This window comes from Cetorhinus maximus, chromosome 5 (genome assembly GCF_964194155.1).
Source record: "Cetorhinus maximus chromosome 5, sCetMax3.hap1.1, whole genome shotgun sequence".
Taxonomy (NCBI): Eukaryota; Metazoa; Chordata; class Chondrichthyes; order Lamniformes; family Cetorhinidae; genus Cetorhinus; species Cetorhinus maximus.
The window spans coordinates 160,611,906-160,635,604 of NC_135883.1; the positions used below are offsets into that span (position 1 = coordinate 160,611,906).

The 23,699-nt window shown below is 44.2% G+C and overlaps 1 protein-coding gene across 1 annotated transcript in view; it reads right to left on the reverse strand.

Moving 5' to 3' along the window:
* Window positions 1-23,699, reverse strand: part of xdh (xanthine dehydrogenase) — a 134,044-nt gene that overhangs the window by 42,668 nt on the left and 67,677 nt on the right. Inside the window, exons 13-25 of the mRNA XM_078542721.1 lie at window positions 21,834-21,927; window positions 21,016-21,125; window positions 20,389-20,573; window positions 18,923-19,094; window positions 16,066-16,155; window positions 13,888-14,057; window positions 12,186-12,312; window positions 11,212-11,331; window positions 9,855-9,951; window positions 8,901-9,025; window positions 3,696-3,829; window positions 2,645-2,732; window positions 2,451-2,537 (exon numbers count right to left, since the gene is read on the reverse strand). Of these exons, the coding sequence (XP_078398847.1) occupies window positions 2,451-2,537; window positions 2,645-2,732; window positions 3,696-3,829; window positions 8,901-9,025; window positions 9,855-9,951; window positions 11,212-11,331; window positions 12,186-12,312; window positions 13,888-14,057; window positions 16,066-16,155; window positions 18,923-19,094; window positions 20,389-20,573; window positions 21,016-21,125; window positions 21,834-21,927 (1,599 nt within the window). The remainder of the gene's footprint in view (window positions 1-2,450; window positions 2,538-2,644; window positions 2,733-3,695; window positions 3,830-8,900; window positions 9,026-9,854; window positions 9,952-11,211; window positions 11,332-12,185; window positions 12,313-13,887; window positions 14,058-16,065; window positions 16,156-18,922; window positions 19,095-20,388; window positions 20,574-21,015; window positions 21,126-21,833; window positions 21,928-23,699) is intronic.

The window sequence follows — 23,699 nt, forward strand, 5'->3', positions numbered from 1 at the left end:
GCCGTAAACACTTTCCCTGCAGATTCCTCAGAGCTGCAAGTACGTGTACATAAGGCTTCCCCTACACTTGACTGATGGAGCAGGAGCATCTCTGAGGGATTTCTATTCATTATCAACCTTTGCATCTTATTTGACCCCTGAACGAACTTCCAATCACATCTCCACTCCATCAGCAAAACCACTTGCCTTAATTTCCATTTTCTGGTTTAACTCTGTCCCTTTCTCAGCTGCTTGATGTTGAGACCTCTGAAGTCCATGTCGTTGTTAATTACTTAACGACTTAACTATTCCAACACACTCCTGGCCTCTCTCCCTTTCACCCTCCTTTAAGATGCTCCTTAAATCTTCCTGTGGACCAAACTTTTGGTCATCTGTCCTCATATCTCCTTGTGTGGCTCAGCATCAAATTATGTTTGAGGACGCTCCTATGAAGTGCCTTGGAATGTTTTACTGTATCAAAGGTGCTAACTAAATGGAAGCCGTCATTGCTATTGGAAGGTATGACTAAGAGATTCATAAGGCATGCAGTTGTTATTTTCGTACCTTCCCCTTGAAGAATGGCAAGAGGTGCTGGAAGGAGTCACAAGTTGATAGATAGTCTGACAGGCTGCAACATGAATGCTCCGTCCATGGTTGGAACAATCTTAATGCCAGCCAGCATGGGAGTCAGTCTTCTGATTCGGCAGGAGGCTTTTATAGGCTCCCATATCCCTTATAGTGAGGGGGATAGGCAACCAGCCCCCATTGGGTGCGACTATCCCATTGGATGTGAACCTAGTCCAGACTATTAGACCTGTTTCACACCAATGTTCAATCCAAAGGCTAACCAGATGAGCTGACCCAGGAAATCCTTGTGTAAATACTTCTTTTCAGTAATAATCTTTGCACACTGGCATAACAGCAGTGAAATGTGTCCCGTGGAAATTCTCCTTCAGTTTAACCTTTAGTCTACCATCCTTGAGCATCCATACACTCCAACTTATTCTAAACTCAGCTGCCCATGTCCTGTCACTCACTAACTTCTACTTACCCATCACCCCCCAACCTCATTGACCAATATTGGCTTTCTTGCCCCCAGGACTTTTAATTTAAAACCCTTATCCACCATTTCAAATCCCTCTGTGACTCTGCTCCATTTTATTTCCACTCTGGCTGAACTCTTATATGTCTTTCAGACACCCTTTGATGTTCTTGCTCTGGCCTTTCATGCCCTTTCTTCACTCATTATCAGTGTCACAGCTGATAGAAACCCTTCCCTAAACCCTCCACACCCTCCACTTCTCTCGTCACCTTTCAAAACATCAAAGTCCCAAACTTTGACCAAGCTTCCCCTTACTTCTTCCAACTCTTTAAATTTGCCTCAACCTTTCTTCTTTGTTCCTTTGACCCATTATATTAATGTATTTCCTCCTCCCCCTCACACTCTATGAATTGGCTTGGGATCTTTTCTATACAATAGGATCAGTTTAAATACATATTCTTGTTGTTGAAAGATTGAGAGATTGGACAACCACTGGTTGAAGAAATATCAAACAACAAGCAGGAGAACCTAAGAAATAGGAGCAGTAGTAAGCCATATGGCCCCTTGAGCTTGCTCCGCCATTCAATAAGATCATGGCTGATCTTCTACATTAACTCCACCTCCTGCCCTATCCGCTTGATTCCCTCAATATCCAAAACTATTTATCGATCTCAGTCTTGTATATGTCCAATGATTGAGCATCCACGGTGCTGTGGGATAGAACAATGCTTCCTAAACTTTTTCCCGATGTGATTCCCATTTTATCGTCCCAGGCTTCGTGTGACCCTGGTGTGAAAACTTAGGGGATGGATGAGAATTGTTGAGTGAGAAGTATGGGATGGAGGGGGAGGCTTCAAATGCTGAGTGGAGGGAATCTTTAGTTGTCAAGCAGGTGTGGTGGGGCAACAGGAGCTGAGCGTGGGGGCAGTTAATGAAAAAGCAGGGTTTCTACAATAAAAAATGAACATCTACATATTCTTAGGCTTTTTTTGCAGCAGCAATTGTGCCTCAGAGAGCAGTCCATTAGGCCACACCCACCAATAACAAAAAAAACTGCAAGGATCAAAAGGGGCCTTGCAATTGTCAGAAACCAGTCCAAACTCCATGGCAGGCATTGCTGCCTCAGAACTTGCAACCACAAAATCTCATCTCAAGGCCCCTTTGGGGATTGTGACCGAAAGTTTGCGAAGCCCTGGGGTAGAGAGTTCCAAAGATTCACAACCGTCTGATTGAATAAATGTCTCCAAATCTCAATTTGAAATGGCTGCCCCTTACCTTGAGACTATATTCTTCTAGCCCTTCATTCTTCAAGCTGGAGAGAGAGCGGGGGGAAAATCCACAATACTTGTCCTAAGTAGAATGCCCCCTCAAGTCAATACAAAAGAAACCCCCTTTCTGCTTTGTAAAGAAGTGCATAAGTGTCACGTACTGCGGTTGAAAGGTCCAGGCTGTCTCCTGCATTACAGTAAAGCTTTAGATCCACAGCTACAATTTTCCCATTCTTCTGAAAACCAACCTTGAAGCAAAACAAAGGAAGAGAAGAGAAAAGAATCCATGAATAGCGGGCAAACAGTTCTCTCGACATTTCTCTTCACTTGCCTTCCACCGTTCTTGAGTCTTTACCTTGTAGCGGCCCAAAAAAGGATGTCTTCCACCACTCACTAACATGTCCTCGTCGCGATTCAGAGCACATCGAACGGGACATTTCATCCTGTTAAATGGAGAAGGGGAGGGGTGGGGGGGAAAGAAACAGTGAAACTTTTTTTGTTATTGGCAAGTTCACATGTACATTGAAACAGGCATTAGGCTCCTTCCACATGCCCTATTGTCTCTCTTAGGCTGGGTCTTGAAAATAGATTTGTGAGGAGCCGAGTAGTCATCATTAACTTAACTGGTTGTGCTCGGTTTCAGTGCTGTTTTGCCTCTTTGTCTGTCCCTTTTCTGCAATGCCTAGAATATACAGAATAGAAACAGTCCTACAAACAATAGGGAGATATCGAGCAGATCATCAGTTGTAGATGCGTGATGTTGGTTTTGGGGATAAATATCGATCAGGGCACCCGGATTGGAGTCACTTACACACCAAACCAGTTAAGGGGTAGTAGATCCACTTTCCAAATGGCACTAGTGAGTTGGTTGGGTTGTTATGGCAATCTGGTGGCTTCCATGCTCATTTTTGTCCTACTGTCAGTCCACAAAACTTATTGAGGCTTCTCTAATCACACTGAACTTACTCCTAGCTGTATTAATCTCACACACTTCGCACTTTTACAAATGGTGAAAATTACCCCCCAACAAATTTAATTTTACAACTGACCATTGTAGGATTCGAATTTACTACCTCAGGTTTGTTATTCCATTAGAAGCTAGTGAAGGTTCCAGAACTGGGGGAGACTTATGACCATATCAATGTAACTCCATGCACCTAAAATGTATCCAAAAGGTACAGTCAAGTGAATAGGAACATTCATTTGAATTGTAATGATCTAAGGGCACGTATGTGCGTATGTGGTATGTATCTAATGCAGGCTCAAACAGTTCCATCCCAGCGTGGTCTGATGTTGCACTTTTAGAGCCGTTATTTCTAGTATGTTGACATGGTCATTGATTTCCTCAAGGTCCAGGACTTTCATTAGTTTCCAATATTGCTCCCCCCTCACTGCCTTGAACGTACCTGTGAGCTGCGACTGCTACTGCCGTGGACAACAGCGAGCTGCGGGTTTCCTTCCCGCCGAAACCCCCTCCTAACCTCTTCACCCGACAAACAATTCTGTTGGCGGGGACGCCCAGTGCTTTAGCAACGAGGGACTGTGGAAGGAAGCAATGGAAAATTCCATTGGATTTAACAGCAAGGAAAAGGCCATCAGGATAAATGCTCCACCCCAGTCTTGCTCCACCCCTTATTTTGTGGCGGCCTATCAGCACACCGTTCTATTGCTTTCACCCTCATGGAGTTATCTAGTTATCGCATAAATATAATGTAAAATTTGCATTTACACAGCACCTATCACGACCTCAAGACTTCACAAAGTGCTGAAGTACTTTCAAAGTGGAGTCACTCTTCCATAAATGCAGTCAAGTTGCACATTGCAGAAACAGCAATGTGACAATAAGCAGATCACATGTTTTTATCTGTTGGTTGAGCGGTGAATATTGGCCAGGCTACCACGAAGAACTTCTCTGCTCTTCTTTGTGGAAAATGAGGCCTTGATTTAAAGTCACATCCAAAAGACGGCATCTCTGACAACTCCCACAGTACTGGAGTGTCAGTCTAGATTCTGTGCTCAAGTGTCCAGGGAGAGACTTACCCCCATGACCTTCTAACTCAGATAAACATTCTACTACTGAGCCACAACATGGAAAAATAAAGATAGGAGATATAGAAACATAGTTAATAGGAGCAGAAGTAGGTCATTCAGCCCTTCGAGCCTGCTCTGCCATTCAATATGATCATGGCTGATCCTTTATCTCAACGCCATACTCCCGCTCTCTCCCTATACCCTTGGATGCCTTTAGAGTCTAGAAATCTATCTATTTCCTTAAATATATTTAGTGACTTGGCCTCCACAGCTTTCTGTGGTAGAGAATTCCACAAGTTTACCACCCTCTGAGTGAAGAAGTTTCTCCTCATCTCAGTCTTAAATGGCCTACCCCCATCCTGATATTGTGACCCCTTGTTCTAGACCCCCCTGGCCAGAGGGACCACCATCACTGCATCCAGTCTGTCCAGCCCAGTCAGAATTTTGTACGTTTCAATGAGATCACCTCTCATTCTTCTAAACTCCAGTGAATACAGGTCTAATCGACCCAATCTCTCCACATACGACAATCCTTCCATCCCAGGAATCAGTCTGGTGAACTTTCTTTGCACTCCCTCTATGGCAAGTATACCCTTTCTTGGGTAAGGAGACCAAAACTGCACACAATACTCCAGATGTGGTCTCACCAAGGCCCTGTACAGCTGCAGTAAGACATCCTTGCTCCTGTACTCAAACCCTCTCGCAGTGAAGGCCGACATACCATTTGCCTTCTTAACTGCACTTGCATTCTTGATTTCAGTGATTGGTGTTAAGGACACCCAGGTCCCTTTGTACATCAACATTTCCCAATCTATCACCATTTAAATAATGCTCTGCCATTCTGTTTTCCTACTAAAGTGGGTAACTTCACACTTATCCACATTAAACTGCATCTGCCATATATTTACCCACTCACTCAATCTGTCTAAATTGCCTTGAAGCCTCATAACACCCTACTCACCACTCATATTCCCACCAAGTTTCATGTCATTGGTAAACTTGTAAATATAACATTTGGTTCCCTCATCCAAATCATGGATATATATTGTGAATAGCTGGGGCGGAAGCACTAATCCTGAGGTACCCCACTAGTCACCACCTGCCACTCTGAAAAATACCTATTTATTCTTACTCTCTATTTCATGTCTTGTAACCAATTCTCAATCCATGCCAATATATTATCCCCAATCCTATGTGCTTTAATTTTGCACTAACCTCTTATCATTTTCTCTGCCAAGGTTTCCACCATTTCCAACCCTTTCACACACTGTGGGGCACCTATTTATTCTATTCTTGCTTCCTCTTTTTATTGTTTCATGGGAAATGATGGTCACTGGCAAGACAAGCGTTTATTGCCCATCCTTAAATGCCCTTGAGAAGGTGGTGGTGAGCATCCTTCTTGAATTGCTGCAGTTTATCTGGTGTAGGTATACCCACAGTACTGTTAGGAAGGGAGTTCCAGGATGCTGACCCAGTGACAGTGAAGGAACAATGATATATTTCCAAGTCAGGATGGTGAGTGGCTTGGAGGTGTACTTGCAGATGTGTCTGCTGCCCTTGTCCTAGGTGGTAGTGGTCGTGGGATTTGAAGGTGCTATTTAAGGAGCCTTGGTGAGTCCCTGCAGTGCATCTTGTTGTTGGTACACACTGCTGCTACTATGTGTCAGTGATGGAGGGAGTGATTGTTTGTGGAAGGGGTGCCAGTCAAGCGGGCTGTCCTGGATGGTCTCGAGCTTCTTGAGTGTTGTTGGAGCTGCACTCATCCAGGAAAGTGGGGAGCATTCCATCACACTCCTGACTTGTGCCTTGTAGATGGTGGACAGGCTTTGAGGAGTCAGGAAGTGAGTTACTCACTACAAGATTCCTAGCCTCTGACCTGTTTTTGCAGCCACAGTATTTATATGGCTAGCCCAGTTCAGTTTCTGGTCAATGGTAACTCCCAGGGTTGATAGTGGGGGTTTCAGTGGTGGTAATACCATTGAATGTCAAGGGGCAATAGTTAGATTCTCTCTTGTTGGAGATGGTCATTGCCTGACACTTGTGTGGTGTGAATGTTACTTGCCACTTGTCAGCTCAAGCCTGGATATTGTCCAGGTCTTGCTGCATTTGGACATGGGCTGCTTCCATATCTGAGGAGTCAGGAATAGTGCTGAACATTATGCAATCATCAGCGAACATCCCCACTTCTGACCTGATGATGGCAGGAAGGTCATTGATGAAGCAGCTGAAGATGGCTGGGCCTAGGACACTACCCTGAGGAACTCCTGCAGTGATGTCCTGGAACTGAGATGACTGACCTCCAACAACCACAACCATCTTTCTTTGTGCTAGGTATGACTCCAACTACTGGAGACTTTTTTCCCTGATTCTTGTTGATGCCAGGGCTTGTTGATGTCAGACTTGGTCTAATGATCCCCTGATGCCAAGGGCAGTCACTCTCATCTCACCATCTCAAGGTGGTAGATGGGCTGCTGAACAAGTTGGTTGCTATGCTTTGTATGGTGTGGGGCTTCTTGAGTGTTGTTGGAGCTGCACTCATCCAGGCAAGGGACAGTATTCCATCACACTCCTGACTTGTGCCTTGTAGAAGGGGGACAGACTTTGGAATATGAATTACTCACCTCAGAATTTCCAGAATCTGACCTCCTCTTGTAGCTACATATATGGCTGGTCCAGCTATGTTTATGATCAATGGTAACCTCCAAGATGTGGATGGTGGGGGCTTCAACGATGGTAATGCCATTGCATGTCAAGAGAAAATGCTTAAATTCCCTCCTATTGAAGATTTTAAAAAATTCGTTCATGGGATGTGGGCGTCACTGGCTAGGCCAACATTTATTGCTCATCCCTAATTGGCTTTGACAAAGTGATGGTGGGTTGCTTTCTTAAACCACTGTAGTGCATGTGTTGTAGCAACATCCACAGTGCTGTTAGGTAGGGAGTCCTAAGATTTTGATCCAGCAACAGTGAAGAAACAGCAATAGACTTCCAAGTCAGGATGGAGAGTGACTTACAGGTGACAGTTTTCCCATGCATCAGCTGCCCTTGTCCTTCCAGGTGTTAGAGGTCGCGGGTTTGGAAGGTGCTGTCAAAGGAGCCTTGGTGAGTTTCTGCACTGCATCTTGTAGATGGTACACACTGCTGCTACTGTATGTCAGTGGCGGAAGGAGTGAATGTTTGTAGATGGGGTGCCAATCAAGTGGACTGCTTTGTCCTGGATGGTGTTGAGCTTCTTGTGTGTTTTAAAGTTGCGCTCATCCAAGCAAGTGGGGAGTATTCCATCACACTCCTGAATTGTAGATGGTGGACAGGCTTTGGGGAGTCAGAAGGTGAGTTACTCTCTACAGAATTCCCAGCCTCTGACCTGCTTTTATAGTCACAGTATTTATATGGCGAGTCTAGTTCATTTTCTGGTCAATGGTAACCCCCAGGATGTTGATAGTGGGGGATTCAGTGATGGTAATCCATTGAATACCAAGGGTAGATGTTTAGATTCTCTCTTGTTGGAGATGGTCATTGGTTGCCACTTGTGTGGTGCGAATGCTACTTGTTATTTATCATCCCAAGCCTGGATATTGTCCAGGTCTTGCTGCAGTTGGACATGGACTGCTTCAGTATCTGAGGAATGACGAATGGTGCTGAACATTGTGCAATCATCCACAAACATACCCACTTCTGACCTTATGATGTAGGGAAGGCCATTGATGAAACAGCTGAAGTTGATTGAGCCTATGACGCTACCCTGAGGAACTCCTGCAGTTATGTCCATGTTTGGACCAATGCTTTAATGAGGTCAGGAGTTGAGAGGCCCTGGCAGAACCAAAACTGGTTATTACTGAGTAAGTTGCACTTGATGTTCTGGACATCACTGCAGGAGTTCCTCAGGGTAGTGTCCTAGGCCTGACCATCTTCAGCTGTTTCATCCAAGTTGCACTTGATAGCACCGTTGATGACCCCTTTGCTGATGATCAAGAGTAGACTGATGGGGCAGTAATTGGCCGGGTTGGATTTGTCCTGCTTTTTGTTGGCAGGACATACCTGGGTAATTTTCCACATTGCTGAGTGGATGCCAGTTTTGTAGCTGTACTGGAACAGCTTGGCTAGGGGTGTGGCTAGGTATGGAGCACAAGTCTTCAGTACTATTGCCGGAATGTTGTCCGGGCCCATAGCCTTTGCAGTATCCAGTGCCTTCAGCCGTTTGGATATACTCTTTGTCTGGCACATGTGTGGCATAAATGTTACTTGCCACTTATTAGCCCAAACCTGAATGTTGTCCAGGTCTTGCTGCATGTGGACAGAGACTGCTTCTGTATTTTAAGTTGTACTGAGGATTCTTGTCTGTTAAACAACTGACCCATCGTGTCCATCATCACAGACAGGAACTGATCAACAGAGTCATCATCACCTAAAGGAACTGACCCGCAGAGTCGTTATCATAGACAACTGACTCTTGTGTTCACCATCACTGCTACTTGTGATACAAGTACAAACATTTTCCTATGGAGGCTCCTGATAGCATTGAAGTGCAATGTCAGCTGATGACATTGGTATTGACGCAGCGACCAGTCAGAAACACCTGCCTGAATTTGCGAAGGGCTCTGTGTTGATACAAAGAGTTCCATTTCACCGTCCTCACCCCTGGGTATAGCCACAGTGCACTGTGTCTCCAGGTAAAAGTGCTCCTGGCCTCCAATATACATTTCCCCTGCAGAACACCATAGACACAAATTAGATGATGCCTTGCATCTTGAGAAACCTTCTGAACCCTTCGATTAGATTCCAGTCTGTAATCAGTCCCGGGTATCCATTATTCTATATATAAACCATCTGAACCCCTCGATTAGATTCCAGTCTGTAATCAGTCCCAGGTATCCATTATTCTATATATAAACCCCATGAATCCCTCGATTAGATTCCAGTCTGTAATCACTCCCAGGTATCCATTATTTTATATATATATAAACCATCAGAACCCCTCAATTAGTTTCCAGTCTGTAATCACTCCCAGGTATCCATTATTTTATATATAAACCATCTGAACCCCTCAATTAGATTCCAGTCTGTAATCAGTCCCAGGTATCCATTATTCTATATATAAACCCCCTGAACCCCTCAATTAGATTCCAGTCTGTAATCACTCCCAGGTATCCATTATTCTATATATAAACCATCAGAACCCCTCAATTAGTTTCCAGTCTGTAATCACTCCCAGGTATCCATTATTCTATATATAAACCTTCTGAACCCCTCGATTAGATTCCAATTTGTAATCACTCCCAGGTATCCATTATTCTATATATAAACCATCTGAATCACTCGATTAGATTCCAGTCTGTAATCACTCCCAGGTATCCATTATTCTATATATAAACCATCTGAATCCCTTGATTAGTTTCCAGTCTGTAATCACTCCCAGGTATCCATTATTCTACATATAAACCATCTGAGTCCCTCGATTAACCTGCAGAAGACTCAATTGTCTCTCACTGTGAGCAAATAAAGACTAGCTATTTAAAATAAAACCAAGTACAGACCCTCAACGATGTCATCAGCCTGTGCAAATCCAAGATCGATGTTTCCATTCTCAAGTTTCCTTGGAGGACCGTGGAATGATTCGTGGGCGATCGCGTCCTGTTTTTGAAGAAATATCCGGTCAATGTTGGCAACCAACACAAGGGTCTTCAAATCGACCCTTCTACTTAGTCAATGCTCTCTTGTGAGTGCAGAAGCTCTTAAACTACAAGAGGACTTGGGTCAAGCATTGTTGCAAACTTGTACAATGTCATTGGTAACAGAAATATGCCCCAAGTGTCCCTTTCCAAATAAATCATACATGTCATTGTTTCATGAGGACAGTCAGTCATATTATAGTACAGAGACAGGCCATTTGGCCCAGCTAGTCCATTCAAACCTTAGCCCACCTCACTTCATCTCAACCTACCAACATATCTTTGTTAATCTCTCCTTAGTCCCCACATATCGCTGACCTTCTATCCAGCTTTGCCTGCTCCACCACCCTTAAACCGTATAAATTCCATCACATTTCTACTTCTCTTTAGCTCTAAAGAAGAGTCATATGGACTCGAAACGTTAACTCTGTTTCTCTCTCCACAGATGCTGTCAGACCTGCTGAGTTTTTCCAGCATTTTCTGTTTTTATTTCAGATTTCCAGCATCCACAGTATTTTGCTTTTATCTTCTTGGGGTACTGTTCGAGAGTAATACTAACTGAGTGGTGCACCGGTCACAAATGTAACTTTTGAGCTCCTATTGCAGTCCTCTCTTCAATTAAGGTCAGCTAGGAACACTAGGTCTGTATATATAAGAAAAGGACCAATACTTATTCTGCAGCAATGCTGGCTATTGTTCTTTGTTTGTTAAGTCGGGATTCTTAAATTGTTAGAAGTCACAGACTTAGGGCAGACAGAAAACGTTTCATTTGTTTATTCAATGGAAGAGCAACCTTGAAGATAGGCACTTGCCTGAGAAATACCTTAGCTCTGGTAAGCTAAGCAACGTGGACAAGTTAGGGAGCTAACTATCTATGGCTGTAAGAACAGGATATAATCAATTGAGTGTTTAATAACAATGCTTCATGAAACTTGCAACTTCTCTTGCAACGAATAAGGTATAGGAAGTCTGTATTACAAGAGATACTTTAGAAGCTGATGCATATCTGATCAACCATGGAGCTGTAACTCATTTGAACTCTGCAGCTGAAGCACAAGCGGACTTCAAGTTCATACTTAATCATTGTATGTCTAACAAATCTGTGCCATCTGGCAAGCAGGGTTAATTGGAAGAGTAAATTATACCCATCCCTTAACAGTATCATAATATAAAAGAGAGTACAAGTATATAGTAATTGATATAATGAGGTGCAGTTAATTACCTGAATGGTGATGATGGGCTTAAGCTTTTCATATGTGATCTTTACCGCTTTTGCAGCCTTTTGGGCATGAGCCGCTGTGTCAGCAACAATTGCCCCAATAACATGTCCAACACAAGTGACCTACACAAGGTACAAAAATAACAAGGGGTAGTTAGAAAATAATGCAATCTCAAAGAATGATTTTCTGAGTTTATGCTGCTCAAGGGGAATCTCGCCCATGGGAGTGCGTACTGAGGAAACGCAGGCACGTGCAGTGCAGAGACACCGAACAGAAGGGGACCATTCTGGCCATTGTGTCGGTGCTGATTCGATGCAAGAGCAACTCACCAAGTCCCAATCCCCAGCCATTTTCCTGTAGGCCTGCAAATCTTTTCTCCTTGGATAAATATCCAATTGTTTTTTGAAAATCATACTCATACCACCACACTCTCAGGCAGTGCATTCCTAATCCTAACCACTTGCTATGTAAAAAAGTTTTTCCTCATGTCGCCATTGCTTCTTTTGCCAATCACCTTAAATCTGTGTCCTATAGTTCTCGGTCCTTCCACCAATGGGAAAAATTGTTCTCTATCTACTGAATTGCCTACTCTTGCTCCTAGTTCTTATGTCCTTGTGTTCTTACTGTCCAGGCCCCTTATGATTTTGAACACTTCTATCAAATCTCCTCCCAACCTTCTCCAAGGAGAGCAGCCCCAAGCTTCTCCAGTCTAACCACATAGCTGAAGCTCCTCATCCCTGGAACCATTCTCGAGAATCTTTTCCACACCCTCTCTAATATCTTCACGTCCTTCCCAAAGTGCGGTGCCCAGAATGAGGCGCAAAAACAAAACCTTCTGACTTTCATTCAATTGATTTCAGGGGTCAAAGATCAGACAGGCCCTATATCAGATGTCCGGCCCCCTCCCCCACCTTACCAACCAGGAGGAGTGAAGCTTAAAGTTTACCCCAGTGATGTGTAAATGGTGATGACTAACCTCTCCCTCAGCAAACACCGTCTCATCCATTATAATTTGCCCAGTCTTGTTGGTCCCAGGGACATCCTTAGCAGTGAGGAAGCATGCGACTCCAGCAACTTTTAGGGCTTCACTTGCGTCGATTGAACTGCAGGAAAGAAGGAAAGAAGTGAGTTAGCTCATTTCTGCATTGTTCCAGTGAAGTTCAACGCAAACTGGAGGAACAGCACCTCATCTTCCGACTAGGCACTTTACAGCCTTCTGGACTGAATATTGAGTTCAACAATTTAAGATCATGAACTCTCTCCTCCATCCCCACCCCCTTTCCGATTTCCCCCCCCTTTTTTTTTTCCAATAATTTATACAGATTTTTCTTTTCCCACCTATTTCCATTATTTTTAAATGTATTTCCATCCATTATTTTGTCTCTACCTTTTAGCCTTTTTTGATTCCTTCACCCCACCCCACCCCCACTAGGACTATCTGTACCTTGCTTGTCCTGCTTTCTACCCTTAATTAGCACATTCCTTAGATAATATCACCACCTTCAACACCTCTTTCTCCTTTTGTCTGTGACATCTTTTCGTTATCTCCACCTATCACTGGCCCTCTATCCACCCCCCACCGCCCCCCCGCCCCCCACCACCACCTTAAACCAGCTTATATTTCACCTCCCTTCTATTTTTACTTAGTTCTGTTGAAGGGTCATTCGGACTCGAAACGTTAACTGTGTTCCTCTCCGCAGATGCTGCCAGACCTGCTGAGTTTTTCCAGGTATTTTTGTTTTTGTTTTAGCTCATTTCTATGCTTCATTTCAAGAAAACAGAGTGAGATAGATGGCTAGATAGATAGATAGACAGACAGACAGATAGACAGACAGGTAAGTAGGTGGGTGGGTAGACAGGTAGGTAGGTGGGTAGGTAGGTAGGTGAGTGGGTGGGTGCGTAGGTATGTGGGTAGGTAGGTGGGTAGGTAGGTAGGTGAGTGGGTGGGTGCATAGGTATGTGGGTAGGTAGGTGGGTATGTGGGTAGCTAGGCGGGTAGGTGGGTAGGTAGGCGGATGGGTGGGTGGGTAGGTGGATAGGTGGGTAGGTAGGTGAGTGGGTGGGTGCGTAGGTATGTGGGTAGGTAGGCGGGTAGGTGGGTAGGTAGGTAGATAATTGATTTATTGAAAAATCATCTTGGCAGCAGGTGCCAAATTGTAACAATGACACAAATAAAGCAAGTAATCGTAATTCATAACATATATATATATAGACAATCATTAAAATAAAAATGAAGAATAAAATAATAAAATAGCAGAGTTATGAATGTTTTAGCATACAAATAATTACAAAACATTGCAAAGTGCAGGTCTCCTTAATTTACAGAATGGAAATGTAAGGTCTACTGGAATCTGCATTTTGTATGAAATTCCATTGATCTGTAAAATATATACAGGGTGCCATTGTATAACATGTACTGGAATTGGTTATTATGAGTAGTGCTTTTATAACATTAATGGTCACATTACCTGAAATCAGCTTTTTATTTCCAGATTTTTAAAATTGAATTTAAATTCTCAAGGCGAGGCTTGAATTTACAATCTCTGGATTACTAATCCTGTCGCATGACCACAACACTACTGGACCCCATGCCAAATGAAGCATGTTACAGCCTTCTTGCTGATCATTGTTTATTTACCAGGTTTCTATGGTATAAGAAAAGGTGAACGCAAAGTTACCTTATCTTGGCATGAGCTTCAGTGCTGGTCACCAGAGCCAAGTAGAGCTCCCTCTCGAAACAGGGCAGGTCATCGCAGTAAATCGCCTCTCCCGTAGCCTGCTTGATACTTGATAGATGCGCCAATGGATGGCCGACAACATCCGTGGGGGACTGACCAGGCGGAACTTGCTGAGGGGAGTAAGGAGAGAAAGTGGCTGTGATTCCAATAGTCGGAATCAGTTCACTGGAAGCGCGATGAGGTTATAAGTTGGAGCATCCATGGTCAGTACCGCAGATTGATGTGGTGCCCCAGGTGCCAGTTAACAAATGGCAACTTGTCTGATTGACTACACAGAGAATCAGAGACCCTTACAGCATAGAAGAAGGCCATTTGGCCCATTATACCTGTGGCAGCTCTTTTTAAGGGTTGCCTAACTTAGCCCCACAGGTCACCTTTTTCCTCCTAACCATGAGAATTAGTCCTCTTCAACTTTATGCCTTTTGAAAGCTCCCGCAATATCTGTTTCCATCGCCCTTTCAGATAGTGCGTTCTAAATCTCAACCCCCTGCGTGATACATTTTCTCCCCATTTACCCTCCAATTATTTTGCAATTATTTTAAAATTATGACCTTTGGTTACTGACTCACTAGAGGAAACAGTTTCTCCCTACTTGCTATATCAAAGCACTCATAAAGTTTAACTTTCTCTGCTCTAAGGGGAACAATCCCATTTTCTCCAAGATTTTCATACAATGGAAGGCCCTGCTATCATCCTATAAACCTCCTGTTTAATTTACCCAGGCCCCTGACGTCTTCCTGAGGTGTGGTACCAATTGCATTCTTCTATTTGTCGCAAACGTACCAATCATGCTCCAAGTCAAAATCAAACTAATAATGCATGCAGCAAGGTCCCACAGGTAGCCATGTGTTATTAATGGGATAATCTGTTTTTCTGATGCAGATTGAGGGATAACTCCCGTTGGCCAAGGGCTGCAGCTGAATTGCTGGCACAGGCAAAAGCAACTTGTGACCTGGAGTAACCTGAGTCTAGTTGCTGGCCTGAGCAACTTTTGAAACCTGACTCCAGTCACTGGTCTCAGCTGGCTGGAACCGGTTTTAAAGTAGCTGAGTGTCTTGAAGACAAAGGAAATGTGATGAGTCCTTATTTAGAAAAGGAGGAACGAGGTGATCCTGCAAGTCTTGGAACAGAGCCAACGAGAATGTGCCACAGATCAGGCAAGCAGGCCTAAACCAACGCGGAAGAGATGGCACAGCTTGAAGAGATGAGATTCAGTATAATACTGAGAGGATTTCGGGCGTGGAGCAGCGAGACTCCAGAGACCAACCATCGCAGAAGCAGAAGAACCTACATCAGCAACGTAGAGACGCAAGAGAGAGAACGGAACGCCTGGCCAGCGTCAGCTCTCCTTTTCCGGTATTAGCTTTTATATTCTGTGAACACTCAGGGAGTTTCAGAGAAACCTAGTGGATGTGCATTTAGATCCTAGTTTTGGGCATAAAACTGTATAACCTGCTGTAAACTGCATGTCTATATTTAACCAGATGTATGAGCTATATGTAGATGATCTAACGACATGAATAAAGCGAATTTAGAGTTAAGAGAGAATTGACTCTTCTCCTCTTTGTACTAAGCCAACAACCATTACCAGTGAACCTCCGGCAACACTCCTGTGCTCTTTGACATAGTGCAATGGGGTCTTTTGCACCCAACACAGAGGGCAGACAGGGCCTTGGTTTAACGTCTCACCTGAAATACAGCACATCCAGCTGTCCACCACTCCCTCAGCACTGCACTAGAGTATTAGCCTGGATTTTGGGCTCAAGTCTCTGGACTGGGACTTGAAGCCACGATCTTCTAACACAGAGGCGAGAGCACTCTACTCACTGAGCCCAAAACTTTAAAAAGTCAACTTGACTCTTTTTAAATAGTTCAGCGGAGCCTTTAGGAGATGTATTTAAAGGAAGCATGAGGTGAAAATCCTCCTCTTGATAATTGCAATGGGAAAGATGGGAATTTCACTTAACCGCTCCTTTCCCTAAAAACTACTGGCTGAGGGAATTGTATCCCTGGATCCACAAGTTGTTCTGTTTTATTGGCCGGGAAGGTTCTGGTTATTTTGGAAGTCAAGTTGTGCACCTGGGAAGCTGGGTGGTGTAACCACTGAGTTCCACTAACCTGGAACAGCTGAACTGCTGAAGGAGGGTCCTTCTGGAATAATTCTGTGGCACTGAGATACTCTGGAGGAATGGACTCAACTTGAAAATCCTAGAGAGAGGAAGGAAAAAGCAGACAGCCAGTCATTACAGCGTGCAAATTTTACTGACATGACAGCAGTTCCAATAAGTAATTCTAGGTGTGAAACATTTTTCAGATAGTATGATGTGAAAAGGGGGTGGGTAAGGCATGTCAGATCAGAAGGCAGGGCTGATCAATCAAAAAGGATCATGCTTGTAAGCTTAAATGACTTGCTTTCCTGTTCTTATATGTTATATATAGAAAGAAAGAATTTGCATTTCTAAAGCACCTTTCACAACCTCAGGGTGTTGTTCAATTGGTCTGTATTTGATTATGTGGGCCTGGTAACATGCTCACTGTGTTTGATTGGTTAAGTCTGGGTGTGGTCTCAGAGCAAAGTGAACAGACACCCCAGAAGCTACTAAAAGATGAGCTGTAAGCATGAGTGTGGACATTTTGTGAATGTGGAGGTATTTTAAAACTTTTGGAAATAAACATGCTGTACACATAGAAACAAGTGTTATGTCTGGTGGAAGCATGTCCCAAAGAGCTTCACAGCTAATCAAGTATTTTTTGCAGTGAAGTTACGGTTGTAATGTAGGAAGCTGTTGTAATTTGTAAAATAGGAACATTGAAAATGTACATACAGACATACGAATTAGGAGCAGAGTAGGCCATTCGGTCCCTTGAGCCTGCTTCACTATTTGGTAAGGTCATGGCTGATCTGATCGTGGCCTCAATTCTACTTTCCTGCCTACCCCTGATACCCATTGACTCCCTTGGCAATCAAGAATCTATTTATCTTAGCCTTAAAAATATTCAATGACCCAGCCCACACTGCTCCCTGGGGAAGAGAATTCCACAGACCAATGACCCTCCGAGAGAAGAAAATCCTCCTCATCGCCATCGTAAATGGGAGAACCCTTATATCCTCTAATTTAAATCTCTCCCACAAAGGGAAACATCTTCTCGGCATTCACCCTGTCAAGTTCCCTCAGGATCTTATATGTTTCAATAAGATCACCTCTCATTCTTCTAAACTCCAATGGATACAGGCTCAACCTGTCCAACTTTTCCTCCATCTTCTCCTTCACTCCCAACAACAGCCTGCATTTATATAGTACTTTTTATGTAGAAAACAAACCAGAAAATGATTTTTACAGATCCGGAAGAAAGAAAATAAGTAAGAGTATGGAGTTGACATCAACTAAAGTAGACTGCGTTAACTCATAAATAGGACATAGAAGAGACTGAAAACTTTCTTGAAAAGATAAATGTTGAGAAGCCTTTTAGAGGTTTGATGTGTAAGTGACTGTGATGTTTCTATAGCTTCTGTTATCCTACAGTGTGAGGCAGATTGGCCTGCACCCTGCCCTACCCACCTGCACACCAACACCGGCCCCCCCGTTTATTTGAACAGTTTCTCCAGTACAGCTGCATGACATTCTTTTCGCTAACTTTAAAAACTCCAATTAAGTCACCCCAAAGTCTCATGTTTTTTCATGTGGACAAAGCCAACGTCCTGGTCGTTTCCTGACAACTTACATCCCTCGTGACTGGTGTCAGCTTGCGGCACCTAGGCTGCCTTATGTCAAGGTCAATAATGGCCTTGTTCTAATCTGATGGCCAATATAACATACAGAGTTCCAGATGGTATCCCTTCATAAACCAGTCAACAATTACTGAACATCCTTGTGCTAATTCACTGAGCACGATAAGTGAATACTGGTGTTCCTCGGCTGCATGTTCTGACACCACTATTCCTGGTGGGAATCGAGAGGATTGGACAATTCCATTGTTGGTTATGCCTGGAGACTGTAAGAGACTGGTACTGATTTTCCTGCACACGATGTCCTGAAATTCATGGCCAGGGTAATGGTCTTGTCCATCAGCCAGAAAGCCGGTGGCAAACATACCGCAGCCATTCCCAGGCGTCCCAATGGGATTAAATCCCAATCAGGCATGTTTGTGTGTGCAAGAGCCTAAAGGGAGGCCAATAAGATTTAGTATATTTTAGTTCATTTTTAGGATGTGGGTAAGACTATGTTCAGAGCTCTGGGACCTTCAGGACAAGGATTCCCCCTGCAAGAGCTCCAGTCATGTAGGCCCGAGGATTGGGGGCCGGGGAGGGGGGGGCAGTTCGGAATATCTGGCAGCCGGCCAGAATGGTATGGGGGTCCCCTTGCTGCTGGTACAACACTAGCGGTAGCAGGATGAGGCCCTTAGTTGGCCACTTAAGGGTGTCAATTGGCCTAGGGGTGACCTCGACCTTCCCTACCCTGACTTACTCAAGGGAAATTGGGAAGGTGGTTGGCTTTCCACAATGTCCCAATTAAATGGCCCCTCCACCTCCCCACCCACTCCCAGTGGAGGGGAGGCATTCAATTCCACCCAACATGTGTGCAACTATTCTCCACACACTGTATTTTGCTGGAGACATCACCTTACGTCTATTGGGAGACTGTTGTCACTTCATTCATGAGTTCTATTTGATGTAGTTCATAGAGACTCATTTTAAATAGACTCTATTTGCTGAGCGAATAGATGTTGCTTTAAAATACACTGTTTGCTGTGAGCCCTGCAATAAGTCCCACCCAGCCTCCATCTCACTGGTTGACACAATGGTGTCAATAGAGACAGGGCATTGTTCATTCCTCACGTGGTTCGATCCCAATAATGAGACCGAATGTGTTGCTCTGTATGGCCCCATCCTTCCAAAAACACTACAACAAGGCAAAAATACTTGAACCAATGAGAAATCAGCAGTGCGTGAAGGCCCACGCTTGCAGTTACATACGCTCTTGAAGTCTTGTTCCAGCTTCTGGAGTACGCTGAGGTAGAATTTGAAGAAGAAGCTGAGGCTCAGGATGCGCCGAAATTGAACCATCCCTCCAGGAGCAGATGGTGAGAGTGTCAGTTCATCCACAAGCAGCAAGCAGGCTTCCTGGAGAAGCTCCTTGTTCCACTTTCTAAACGGGGAAACAATCGAAGGTAACATCAGAGACCATATCAATATTAGATCATAGTGCACGAGAGCTTAAAGCCAGGCCGATAGTATTTAGCGTACTTTAATTTCTCCTTAGGGCATGGGTGAGGCTGCATTTTTTTTGCCCTGCAATGGATCATAGAATAGTACAGTATAGAAGGAAGCCAATCAGCTTATTGTGCCAATGCTGACTCTTTAGTTGAGCTATCCAATTAGTCCCATTCCCCTGGTCTTTCCCTGTCACTGTGCAAGTCTTTTCTTTTCAAGTGTTTATCTAATTTCCTTTTGAAAGTGAACCTGCTTTCACTGCCCTTTCCCGCACTGCATTCCATGTCATAACATTTCACCCCCCGACCTCTCAGTTATGAGTCTGATACCATAAATGCTATATATGCACACACTATAATAAATAGGCCCGCTGGCAATGTGGCACTATGTTAACTTTATATTAATTGAGTATTCAATTTTAATCAGTTAGAGGGCATTAAATGGAGATTCACATGCATTTCACATACATAGGAAACATAGAAACATAGAAACTAGGAGCAGGAGTAGGCCATTCGGTCCTTCAAGCCTGCTCTGTCATTCAATATGATCATGGCTGACCCTCTATCTCAACACCGTACTCCCGCGCTCTCCCCATACCCCTGATGTCTTTAGTGTCTAGAAATCTATCTATTTCCTTCCTTCCTTCGCTGTACTCCATCTATAGCAAATATACTCTTTCTTAGGTAAGGAGACCAAAACTGCATGCAATACTGCAGGTGTGGTCTCACCAAGGAGCAGACTGAACCTGTAGATGTCGACATAGGAGGGGCATGTTTATCATGTGTGCCTCTGTAATTAAAAGCTTCTAAGTGTGTAAAGACTGGACTCTAGTTCTGTCCTTCACCATCAGGCTTTCTGGAATAAAACATACTGTGCTGAAGTGCCAACCCAGGTTATATCCCAAAGAAGCTTTAATTCACAACCTTTTGACTCAGAGCTAAGTGGATGTCCAGCGGGAATTGAATATTGTCCTGCTCTTTGTGGTTCAACGGTCCTGTTCCTACTCCATGGGGCTTAGTGTCGCTGTCCCCACTCTGTGAATTGATAGTATAAACTCTGACCAACTAAGTGCGGAATATCTTACCACACCTATCATGAGACTAACCAATGAATATTAAAATGGGAAACGCATCACACGCTTCCCTCCTCACCATAACTGACGAGTCTTAATTCAGTGGCCATAGAGCTAGGGAAACCTGTCAGTTTGAGCGATATCTGAGGAGACTTACTTTCCAAGAAGCTGTTCAGATGTCTTCTTTGCAGACATGGTGGTAGGCCCCATGCCTCCGTAACTCAGCCCCAACTCTTCCACAACATCGGTGCCTTCCTTGAAAGCAACTCTCATCCCACAGTTCACTATCGCAATGTCGTCTTCCCGTCTCTGGGCTTGCTTGAACGCTGAGAAATACTCTCCCTTGAAAGGAACAGGTTAAGTCAATGATCGACATAGCGACCACACTTTAGGGAGGTTGTCAAGGCCTTGGAGAGGGTGCAGAGGATATTCACTAGAGGGATCAGGGACTTCTGCATTGTTGGAGAGATGAGAGAAGCTGGAATTGTTCTTCTTAAAGCAGAAAAAGATAAGGGGACATTTCCCAGAGTCTCATCATGATATTTAAAGTATCAACCAGCTTCCTTGGAGCGGGTTGGTTGCCTGACAACTGCCCTGGTGTTGGTAAAACTGGAACTGGGCGGTTGGAGTCAGGTTTGGGTCAGCATTTAGGTTTTTACGACTTTAACCTCCCACCGATCTAAACCAGTCATGGGGTTAAAATTTCCCCCTATATAATTCTCAAACTAAGATCCCTCCCCAAGTTAGAGTGTGTTTTTACAATAACCAGGGGGCAGTTTCTCACCTTCTTTGTGTAGGGGATCTCAATGGACAACAATATTTCTTGCGGTTTTAACACTGTTTTCCTGTAGCCAGTGAAAAAACATCCATCCATCCGTACAACTCGGGTGTTGCCTGTAAACAGCCAAAGAGAAAGTTACAAACATACAAAATAGGAGCAGAAGTAGCCTATTTGGCCCCTCGAGCCTGCTACGCCATTCAATAAGATCATGGCTGATCTGATTGTGTTTGAAATTCCACATTCCCATCTAACCCTGATAGCCTTTGATTCCCTTGCCTAACAAGAATCTATCTACCTCTGCCTTAAAAGTATTCAATGACCCCGCCTCCACCACCTTCTGAGGCAGAGAGTTCCAAAGTCGAACAACCCTCAGAGAGAAAAATTTCTCCTCGTCTCTGTCCTAAAAGGGTGACCCCTAATTTCAAACCAGTGCCCCCTAGTTCTGGACTCACCCAGAAGAGGACGTCCAAGTCCATCTTGTCAATACCGTTCAGGATCTTATATACTTCAATCAAGCCACCCCTCACTCTTCTAAACTCCAGCGGAAATAAGCCCAGTCTGTCTAACCTTTCCTCATGAGAACAACACGCTCATTCTAGGTATCAGTCTAGTAAACCTCCCCTGAATTGCCTCCAATGCGTTTACATCCTTCCTTAAACGAGGAGACCAAAACTGCCACACGGTATTCGAGATGTGGTCTCATCAATGCCCTGTATAACTGAGGCATAACATCCTTACTTTTCCTCTCATAATAAAGGGTAGTACAGGAACACTCACAGTCAGGCAGCGATTAGGCTCAACCTGTTTGAGATACAGCCTACCTTCAGAGGCCAAGGTGAGCAGACAGCCAGAGGCCAGGAAGACGGGGTTGAGGTCGGAGATTGGGCTGGCAGTCATGATGTTCCCACCGATCGCCTGGAAGCATAGAGCAAAGGAATATCATTACTTTGAAATGTCCACTAATTTACCAACCACATCCTGAACCACACCAAGCCACATTCCTGCTATGCAGATAGAGATGGACTGGATTTTCCTGGCCACCCAATATGCCAATGCGGACATGGCAGCCTGATCCATCCCTTGGGGTCAGGTGGGTGAGCTACTGATCAGTGATACCAAGGAGAGGAAGAAGAGATGGACCCCAAGGACATTTCAACATTTTCCATTTAAGATCTCGAGACTCAAAGCACTTGTTTGTATCAGAAATCTGCAAAGATTGACAGAAATTTGCAATGGTTAAGGAGAAAGTCTGCCAACAACTTTCTCAGGACCCCTACCACATTCTCCTAAATCACTACCACCTCCTCAAGATCCATTGCCACCTCCTCAAAATCCATCGCCACCTCCTCAAGATCCATGACCACCTCCTCAAGATCCCTCACTGCCTCCTCAAGATCCATTGCCACCTCCTCAAGATCCATCACCACCTCCTCAAGATCCATCACCACCTCCTCAAGATCCATCACCACCTCCTCAAGATCCCTCACCATCTCCTCAAGATCCATCACCACCTCCTCAAGATCCATCACTGCTTCCTCAAGATCCATCACTGCCTCCTCAAGACCCATTGCCACCTCAAGACCCATCACCACTTCGTCAATATCCATCACTACTTCCTCAAAATCAATCACCACCTTCTCAAGATGCATCACTACCTTCTCAAGATCCTTCACCTCCTCAAGGCCCATCACTACTTACTCAAGACCCATCACCACCTCCTCAAGACCCATCACCACCTCAAAACCCATCACCACTTCCTCAAGACCCATCACCACCCAAGACCCATCACCACCTCCTCAAGATCCATCACCACCTCCCCAAGATCCATCACCACCTCCCAAGATCCATCACCACCTCCTCAAGATTCATCACTACTTCCTCAAGATCAATCCACACCTTCTCAAGACCCATCACCACCTCATCAAGATCCATCACCAACTCCTCAAGATCTATCACCTCCTCCTCCTCAAGATCCATCACCACCTCCTCAAAATCCTTCACCTCTTCCTCAAGATTCATCACTACCTACTCAATCTGAGTCAGAGAGGGCATTGAAATTTCCATCAGGAACATGGAGAGATCTCTGGAATGTGTGAAATCCAGAGCATTTTTAGGCACAGTGCATAATACATTCCCATCAAATCCTCTTTTGTGAACTTAATGCCTGCAATGTTTTATTAATTGTAAAGAGTGGTATTGAAACATAAGTTTTTCTTTCCTTGAATAAATAAAACCCAACCTCCAGATGTTCCAAAGCACTTTTCAGCCTAGTCTAGTCTATGAGAAATAAAGCGTAAATTTGTGCGCAGCATGCTCCCATCAACAGCAATATGATAATGAGCAGATAATCTGATGCTGATTTACCAGGACAACAGGATCAACTCCCTTGCTTTTCTTCAAACTACTGCGCTGGGATTGTTCAGGACAGGCCTGGCCTCGGTTTAACCTGAAATACAGCACATTTGACAGTACAGCACTCCTACAGTAAAGCACTGGAGTGTCGGCCAAAATCTTCTGCTGAAATTGCCGGAGTAGGTCTTGAATGACCGGCGCAGACTCGATGGGCCGAAGGGCCTTTTTCTGTGCTGTAGACCTATATAATTCTATATAAACTTCTGATTCAGAGGCAAGATTTCCACCCACCAAACAATGGATGGTATTCCACTAGGGCGGATAATTATGTGAAA